General features: G+C 44.2%; 1 protein-coding gene across 1 annotated transcript; it reads left to right on the top strand.

Moving 5' to 3' along the window:
- Positions 1-8,521: 8,521 nt before the first annotated feature.
- LOC308082424 (small ribosomal subunit protein uS15-like) lies at positions 8,522-9,013 on the top strand. The gene has a single exon (XM_080424169.1). It carries the CDS (start codon positions 8,528-8,530, stop codon positions 8,981-8,983), a length of 456 nt encoding a protein of 151 aa, XP_080280295.1. The 5' UTR covers positions 8,522-8,527; the 3' UTR covers positions 8,984-9,013.
- Positions 9,014-9,267: the final 254 nt, after the last annotated feature.

Here is a 9,267-nt window from a genome sequence, read left to right as displayed (position 1 = left end):
TACCGTAACCGCAGTGCATGGATATAAATATTTAAAAGGAGTAAACTAGAGCAACATAACTCCGGCTGAACGATTGGGGGGAAATATCTTATTGTGAATTTTCCGACTAATATTGTGATTGCGATGAATCGCAATCACAATATTAGTCGGAAAATCTTTTTTCCATTTCCTACAAAAACAGTTTATTTATTTATTTATTATTTTTTTTAAAATAGCAGATCCACAAGCTCGCAACGCGGCGCAAAGCGACCCTTTGTGAGCTTGTGTATAAAAAATTAAATAAATTAAGATTTATTTTTGGGCTTTTATGCCTTTATTGATAGGACAGGAAATGGGGGGAGAGATAGGGAGTGACATGCAGCAAAGGTCGATGGAATCGGGAGTCGAACCCGCGACACACTGTCAGCCCAGACTGTTACGCCAACTGCCGGGCCACGATTCAGTATACATTTAAGGGTCAAATTAATATTATATATTAGTATACACTAAATATTACCCATAACACTAGAATGAAGTCCATTTTGGACCCCACCTCTCTTTTACATTTGCAGGCTCTGCGATTTGGAAATTATATATTGCGATTTCAATTACATTTCGATTAGTTGTTCAGCCCTAAACATAACTTGGTACAGTTTACACACTTCATACATACAGCAAAATCCTCAGTGCTGATTTACTGTATCCCAGGGGTCTTCAACAGGGGGTCCGGGACCCCTAGGGGGTCCTCAGAGTTACTACAGGGGAACCGCCAAATCTTTGTGTGATAGGATAATTTATTTACATTAACCACTCGAACCCTAGAATCCCTATTCTGAGGAGAACTTTAGTCAAAATGTGGCCAAAACTATTTTCGGCAAAGAGGTTTGGTGTAGAGGGAAAAAAGAGCTGACCAAGTACAGAGTGAAAGGTCAACTTATTACAAGTATTGAGGGTTTAAGTGGTAAATGTCTGAAAATACTCATTAACATGAATCCAACATGTACTGATGATAGTGCTGTCAAACAAGTTTATGAAGCTATCCATGAAATCTATTAAAAGGTTTAAAATGCAACGCAATTTTATACAATTATGCAATGGGGGTCCCTGCTTCATCTGTCTCTCAGCTAGGGGGTCCTTGGGCTGAAAAACGTTGAAGACCCCTGCTGTATCCATACCTCTGAGTGTTAAAAATGAACACTGAGGGTGTTACAGTACACTGTAGAGGACAATAACTGGAACAAGAAGTAGAGCATGAAAGTAGCACTCATAGAGCGAGGCTAAAGCTGAAGCATGGCGGCCACAGTGTTCCTCCCTGGGGGGAGTCTCAGTTACACAGTGACAATGACCTGTAAGTCACATGACCAGGACAGCGATGACTAATCATCTTCTCTTCATAACAGAAGGAGGAAGAAGGAACCCCGACCCAAACGTTGGGTCGGGACCCATTTGTGGCTCGCAAATGCATTTTTTTTATGGGTCGTGAGTAAATATCCCCTTTTTTCCATTTCCTACAAAAACAGTTTATTTATTTATTATTTTTTTTTTTTTAAATAGCAGATCCACAAGCTCGCAACGCGGCGCAAAGCGACCCTTTGTGAGCTTGTGGATCTGCTATTTTCAGTAGTTTGGATCCCGGTCTAATTTCTCTTTTGGGTCTTGAGCTAAAAAGTTTGGGAACCACTGATCTAGAGTACGGACAACCCCGCCCCCACCTTACTTCTGCATTTTTGGTGGCCAATTTGGTGCCCAAATGTGGAAGATTAGAGCACCAAGGAGGCGCACCAAGGAGGCGCACTAGGGTTTCAGACGATAGAAGCATGCTAGCGGTTTAAATGCGGACATTTTGCAATACCAGATTTGACCACCAGGTCACGGCAGCTTCAATAAGTTCCAGGGGGTCCCCAGCTAAATAATGGATAGTTAGGAACAAATGGTGTGCGTTTGTGTTTGTGATTGTGTTTGTGTGTGTGTGCTGCCTTGATATATTCTACAAACAGGCTTTTTCAAAAATGTTTGCAATTACAGGTTTATTCCCCCTAAAAACTGCCATAATTAAACCACCCTTACTTGTTGACATCCACTTTAAACACTGATAGTAGCCGGGGAAAAAAATGTCTCAGTATGTGTATTAGGCTACCATATAGCTCAGTGCTGTATTCAACATGGCCGAACTCAACATTACTAGACTGGGTGGGGCTTTTCTACTTATAGTACCGGGACTACTTAGTGTCTACAGGAATTTAATTACACATCTCAGTGGACGACGCACACACACACAGGGGACTGATCCAAAACAAGCACTGAGTAAGTGCATTGAACAAATCAATGATTGGATGTGCCAGAAATGTGTTCGATTAAACAAAGACAAAACAAAAAGTAATAGTTTTTGGAGCCAAGGAAGAATTATTAAAAGTCAGTGCTCAGCTTCAATAGGCAATGTTTAAAACCACAACACAGGCTAGAAATCTTGGTGTATTCATAGACTCAGATCTGAATGTCAACAGCCACATTAAGAGAATTACAAAGTCAGCCTACTGTGAGGATTAAAGGACTTATGTTTCAGCAGAATTTGGAAAAACATTTCCATGCATTTATCTTCATTAGTCTCTACTCTCTACTGTAGCGGCTTCTTTGCAGGTCTCCCCCAAAAATCGACCAGACAGCTTCAGTTGATTCAGAATGCTGCTGCTTGGGCCCTTAAATACTAATACCAAGAAAGTGGATGATATCTCTCCAGTTCTTGATCTTTACACTGGCTTCCTGTCTGTCAAATAACTGATTTCAAAATACTACAGTTGGTTTATAAAGCATTGAATGATTTTGCATCAAAATACATTACAAACTTGCTGTGCGTGTGTGTGTGTGTGTGTGTGTGTGTGTGTGTGTGTGTGTGTGTGTGTGTGTGTGTGTGTGTGTGTGTGTGTGTGTGTGTGTGTGTGTGTGTGTGTGTGTGTGTGTGTGTGTGTGTGTGTGTGTGTGTGTGTGTGTGTGTGTGTGTGTGTGTGCACATGCTGCGGGTATATGTGTGACTTATTATTGACTACTGAGCACAAAGGGAAAATCTATATCCGGTAAGAAACGAAATAGGATATGAACTTTGGCAAGTTATCCACTGTCGTACATGATCCTTTAGTCGCACATACAGTACACTGAATATGTAGCTTGCAGTCTGCATCCAAGGCAGTGCCTGTCTCTATGCATTACTGTACAGTATGTGCATTCAAGATTTTATTAAAAGCTTCACCTAGCTGTGAACTGCCATTCTGCTCTCAGTAGGTGGTTACCTCTGAATGGCCTCTCTCGAGCCTATAGAGGTGTGTTTCTGATGGGAAAACAGAGAACGGGGGAGTTGATAGATCCTTAACATCCAAAGTGGATTAGGAGGGAGCTACTGTTGGCATGATGCCTGTCTGTTCACCTGTGTGTGTGAAGAGTTCTTCACATCGATCTCTCAGTGGAGTAGCAAGCTGTTTGCACTGTGTCTGCAGCTGCGACTTCCATGAGAAAGAGGATCAGAGATGGAATGTTAATAAAGGTAATTGGGGTGCTTTGTTTGGTCAGCCAGAGACTTAAGCAGAATGATGTAAGATAGAAAGAAAGAGCACATGACTGAGTAGTGGGCATCTACTGTACAGTATGTGTGCGTGCATGTGTGTGAGTATATGTGTGTGCGTGCCCATGTGCGTGCGTGCCTATGTGCACGCGTGTGTGCACGCGTCCGTGTGTGTGCGCGTGTGTGTGCGCGTGCGTGTGTGTGTGAGCGTGTGCGTGTGCGTGTGCGTGAGCATGTGCGTGTGTGTGTGTGTGTGTGTGTGTGTGTGTGTGTGTGCGCGTGCGTGCGTGCGTCTGTGTGTGTGTGTGTAAGATTGGTGGTTGTAAAAGTTTAAGAAGGACTGCATAGGGCTGGCTATCTTTTGTATTAGTATGATACCAGTGTGAATACCATAGTCCATTTGAAGTGATACTCATACCAAATGAGCATTTAATTTCAATATCAATCATGCCCAACTTATGGGCCCCATTCATAAAACATCAGGTATGATCATAAAGTGTATTTAAGAATATTTCTAGTCGACCATAGTGGCATTCATCTTCTGGCTATTGAAAGAATCTATAAGATGGTCTGTCTGTGAGAGTATGTGTGTGCGTCAGGGTTTCCGCTAAGGATTCTTTTGATCTATCAAATCCTAGACTGTCAAACAGACTAGCTAAGTGTTATGTGCATTCATGCCCAATCATGTAAAGTACAGAAAAAGAGATGCTGGGGAATTGTTTTTTAAAACTTTTGCATGACAGAAACAGAAGCTGCAGACCTTCAGCTAACAGTACAGCCAGACAAGTCATGGTGGTGTACAGCACACGGCAAGGTCATGAGACCATACACACAGGAATGCCTACAGTCAAAGTGCCTACAGTCAAACAGTGCACGGGCAGCAAGAAACGCATACTGTAGGTGACTGACATCACAGACTGGCCACATGAAGTCTGAGATCTACATGAAGCCATGCCATTATTATTGGACCCTTCTGGTTTTTCTGATCTGACCTGGCTCAAATAAAAATGAATAAATAAATGGGGAGTTAGAGATCGATTGCGGGACTTGTTACGTTTCTACTATTTGCTTTGATTTGATGAATACCTTGCAGGTATTGAGTACCAAAACCCAGCCCTATGCATGATGAAATAAAGCTAAGTGGAGGCAGAGGGAGAGATGAGCGCACAGAGCAATGAGAGCACAGCAAAGGCACATGACAGAGAGGAGAGGTGGCACAGAGAGACTGTGTGTGGCCTACACTACAGCTGTCTGTGCTGGCTCTGACTGGGTACATCAGATGGCTGAGGACGGAGCCATCCATGAATGTGTGTCAGTCAGAGAGCCAGGCTAATGCACTGGGCTAATGTTGCTTCACTGAGCTCCCGCTGCGTTCCAGGGCCCCTGGTTAACATTAGCCGTGCCCTGTACCAAAAGCGGTACAAGCCACAATAGAAGGTCAGATCATGCATGTGCAAAAGACGCCTACGGTCAAAAACTCTGATGTGAAGAGATGCTGGAGCTTTTCTGTTGTGTTTATTCTCAGATGGCCCTCAAGCTAGTCCCAAATGGTTGGAACATACCAATGGACATCATAGTAGGAAAAGCAAAGCTAACCACAGATTCTCAGAACAAATATCACATCATGTGTTGCTGTAAAGCATCTTGTTTGAATTGTGCTTTTGTACTTAATAGTACTGCATGGTACAAAACATTGCAGGCCCTATCTTTGCCAGTGCCTTACCCGTTCGCACTACCCGCTACCCGTGAATTACGCACAAGTAGGCTGGCACTGTCCCTAAGCGGTATCTCACGGCCGCACTATCCGCTATTCATTATGCCGACTCCGTTATTTGCGCCTGAAGGTGTGGCCCTGGGCGTGTTGTTGCGCTTTCCCTAAAATTGTTGCCTTACCCACACACGTTTGGGAAAGCGCATAGTGGATACTAAAACCACCCGCTATGCCAAATCTGTTTGGTAGAGCGTGCCTGCAATGGACATGTTGGGAGTCGGTCGGGCGCACAACGGCACAACATTACAGTTTACAGTTTACAGTTTAGGCATTTAGCAGACGCTCTTAATCCAGAGCGATTTACAGTAAGGACATACACATAATACATCAAATGCATAAACATAGTAATCTAATAATAACTCATACATACGTAAAGCAAGAACCTTTCATCAGCCTACAATGAAACTACTGTATACAGGGTGCCAGGCCAAAAATGACCTTGCATCTGTCTACATACAGTAACATGCTATCTAAGTTACATTTTAGCCTTTCCATAATCCTGCAAGGTCGTCAAGGCTAGGGCTAAGTGCTACGGGCTGAGATGGAGTCTGAAGAGGTGGGTCTTCAGATTACGGCATTCAGAGGCTCTCCTAATTCTCTCCTAATTTGCTTTAACCACACCAGACCATTTTGTTGAATTAATCCAGAACACAAGCAGAGTAATTTAAAGTTCTCTATAATCAGCAATGTATGAGTGATAATTCTGTGTATCAAATATAATTTTATTCCAAGGCAACGTCGCTCTTCCAGGGCAGAGAGGGAGAGAGCAAAAGATTGCATTGGGGATAATGGCTTGCGCAGTCTTCTCTTACAGGCAATGGCATCTGGCACGGTGATTGGTTGCATAATGTAACGGGTAGCGCAGGTGTTTTAGGGATAAGGCTGGTGTCTGAAGATAGCAACTTTTGCACGGGAACGCACCTTGTGCAATGCTAAATCCCCAAATAATGGCTATAGGAACTTCGGCCGAAAATAGGGCCCTACCTTATTAAAAAAATGGTCTATGACTTTGCTCAGAAAATAGGCCTCATTACAGTCACAGCTACATGAATACGTCAGACACCTTTGATTATGGCTGCAGGCAACAAAATATGCTTCAGGCATCAGTGTGTCTCAACAGATTGGCTTTTGCATGTGAATTCTAGGACCCCTTGTCATATAAATAAGGTGTAACAGTACTGATGGAGGTCTGAATTTCATACACACCTACTCTATACAACATACATTTGCACATAGCACACACACACACGCTTGAGGCAGACCACCAGCCAATAATAAATGAAGCCATTGAATCCAGTCCAAATGTGACACCGGACATCAATGAGGTCATCCATGGCCTATTAGCCTGCATCAGGCCTTCAAGACTCTGGGGAGCTCCCGCCATTCCAGCCAAGCATAGGCCAGGGCTGCTAAGGCCATGGTGGTTATTAGTCCAGAGTCTGTGGCACACATCCGGATCATCCATCAAGCCATTATCACTGATGTCTACCACACGGAACAGACTGAGAGAATTGCTGAGAAACTGCAGTAAAAATGACCAACAACAACCGCCATCTCCCATCTCCATCATTTAAATGTTGACATTTTATTGTTATATTCCTCTCAGGCCGAGGGATTGTTTTCACTCCAGTGAGTTCGTCCATCTGTCTGTTGTCTGTCCGTCCATCCGGCTGTCTGTCCATCCGGCTGTCTGTCCATCCGTTTGTGAACAGTTAATCTCGGGCACCATTGGAAACTTAGCACGTACACTCCCAGTGGAGCTGGGAAGAACCTCCTTCCCAAATCTTTCAAATCGGCCATTTTGTTTTTCTTCTAAACACACTTTCTGCTACTATTTTGTCCAAAACTAATGAAACTCAAGCACACTTTTCTATTTCTTCTTTTTTTTCTGTTGCATGTTTGGCAGTCATAGCTGTCAGATCCCACCTGATGTTGTGTGGGAGTTCAGACTGCCTATTTGGTTCTAGTTTTAGTTTCACTTCACGTTTCTCTTCAGTTTTCGTCCCATTTATTGTGTCCAATTGTGATCATAATTTAGAAATGTCACTGAAACAAGAATCACCAAGGTTGAATAAAGGTCTTTGATATTTTATGTATGCAATGGAAAATGCCTGCAGTGAAGTAAGTCTGATTTTGCTGCCTCTCTCTAGAGTCTGTGCACACAAGCCAGATCGAGGACATAAGTGGTTTTGATTTTAACAGCATCACAGGATTGTGTGAGTTTAAGTGATTTTTGTGATAGACAGCTTTGCACTTTTAACCTTTGGATGAAAGTGCAAAGCTGTGAGATCTTTTTAGCTTTGTGTGCTTTGAACTTACAGTATCCGGAGTCTCTGAGACTCTCTTCATCATCTACCTATTATCGGATAATAGGATAATAATTATCCTACTATAATTGCACGAAAACTCTGTTCATCTATGTGTCTGTAGTTCACATATCTCACTTCAAACAAGGTGCGCACATCGACAAGAACCCGAGGGCGTGCAGCGTCCGGCGTCGAGTCGGTCAGACAGGCGGTCGTCCAGAACCACCAATCTGACCCGTACCCCCATATATACTGTAGGTACTAGAGGTTTTGGCCGCTATGCGGCCCTTACACCAAGCCCCCAGAACCGAGAGGGAGAAGTGAAGCGCAATGGACACGGTGGCTGATTCTGGTACTGCAGCTTACTGCAGCTGGGGCTGGACACATGAACGAGCAAAAACGATTTCGCTCAATGGGCTCGACTCACGAGCTTGCTGGTTGCTGCGCACAGGGTTGGGCACGGAGGTGACACTACTGCGCATGCGAGATGACGCACAGAGGCCCCAGATAGGCTCTGCCCGTGAAACTTTCCCAACCCAGAAGAAGTGGTTCAAAGGGAGTATGCGTTCAAGAAGAAGACACTATGACTCAGACATAGTAGTCAGATCGGCGGTGTGAGGCATAGATTTTTATGGAGATCTGGTTGTCAACAACCGCCGATCCACCAATATGCCCATATGGGCATATTGGTGCCCATATATTTATATGCCCATATATAGGCATATCGGTAACCATATATGGGACCAGAGGGAGTGATGTGTCAAGTGTGTCATATGTCATCAATATGGTGTCATAGTACTGATATATAGCCATACTCTTCTAGAATCTACCTTCACGATCGTTGACCTTCAGTAGAGACCAAGCTCAATCACACTCCAACTCCAACTCCCATACGAACTCTCTTCCTCTACCGCCATCATGGGTCGCATGCACACTCCCGGAAAGGGCTTGTCCCAGTCATCTCTGCCTTACAAGCGCAGTGTTCCTACCTGGCTGAAACTGACATCCGATGATGTCAAAGAGCAGATCTTCAAACTGGCCAAGAAGGGCCTGACCCCATCTCAGATCGGTGTGATTCTGAGGGACTCTCATGGAGTGGCCCAGGTGCGTTGTGTCACTGATGACAAGATCCTGCAGATCCTCAAGTCCAAGGCCCTCGCTCCAGACCTGCCAGAGGACCTCTACCACCTCATCAAGAAGGCTGTGGCCATCAGGAAGCACCTGGAGAGAAACAGAAACGATGAAGGCGCCAAGTTCCGTCTGGTTCTCACTGAGAGCAGAATCCACAGGCTGGCTCGTTACTACAGGACCGAGGGAGTTCTGGCTCCTAAATGGAAGTACGAGTCCTCTACAGCCTCTGCTCTGGTGGCATAAACTCTTGACTTTGGTTTAATAAAAAAATAATTCAGATTGGAGAAAAAAAAGAAAAAGAGACTCACCACACCCATACGGCCATACCCCTTAGACCACCTTCTAAACCACACAGACGTAAAAACGACACAAAACACACGTCTCCAAGTTAATGTGGCTATAGTCCATAAACTCCTTTCTCGTTCCAATACGGTCCATAAACTCCTTTCTCGTTCCAATACGGAAGTACACGAGGAAGATGTGGAGGTGTGGCAGGACATTTATACAGGGGACAGAAGGAGGGGACT

The sequence above is a fragment of the Gymnoscopelus braueri genome (genome assembly GCF_963280865.1).
Source record: "Gymnoscopelus braueri genome assembly, chromosome: 3".
In the NCBI taxonomy this organism is placed as follows: domain Eukaryota; kingdom Metazoa; phylum Chordata; class Actinopteri; order Myctophiformes; family Myctophidae; genus Gymnoscopelus; species Gymnoscopelus braueri.
This window is presented reverse-complemented; position numbering and strand designations above follow the sequence as displayed.

What these genes read in the sequence shown, in the direction of transcription:
- LOC308082424 (XM_080424169.1), top strand. Translation starts at nt 8,528, where the DNA reads ATGGGTCGCATGCACACTCCCGGAAAGGGCTTGTCCCAGTCATCTCTG.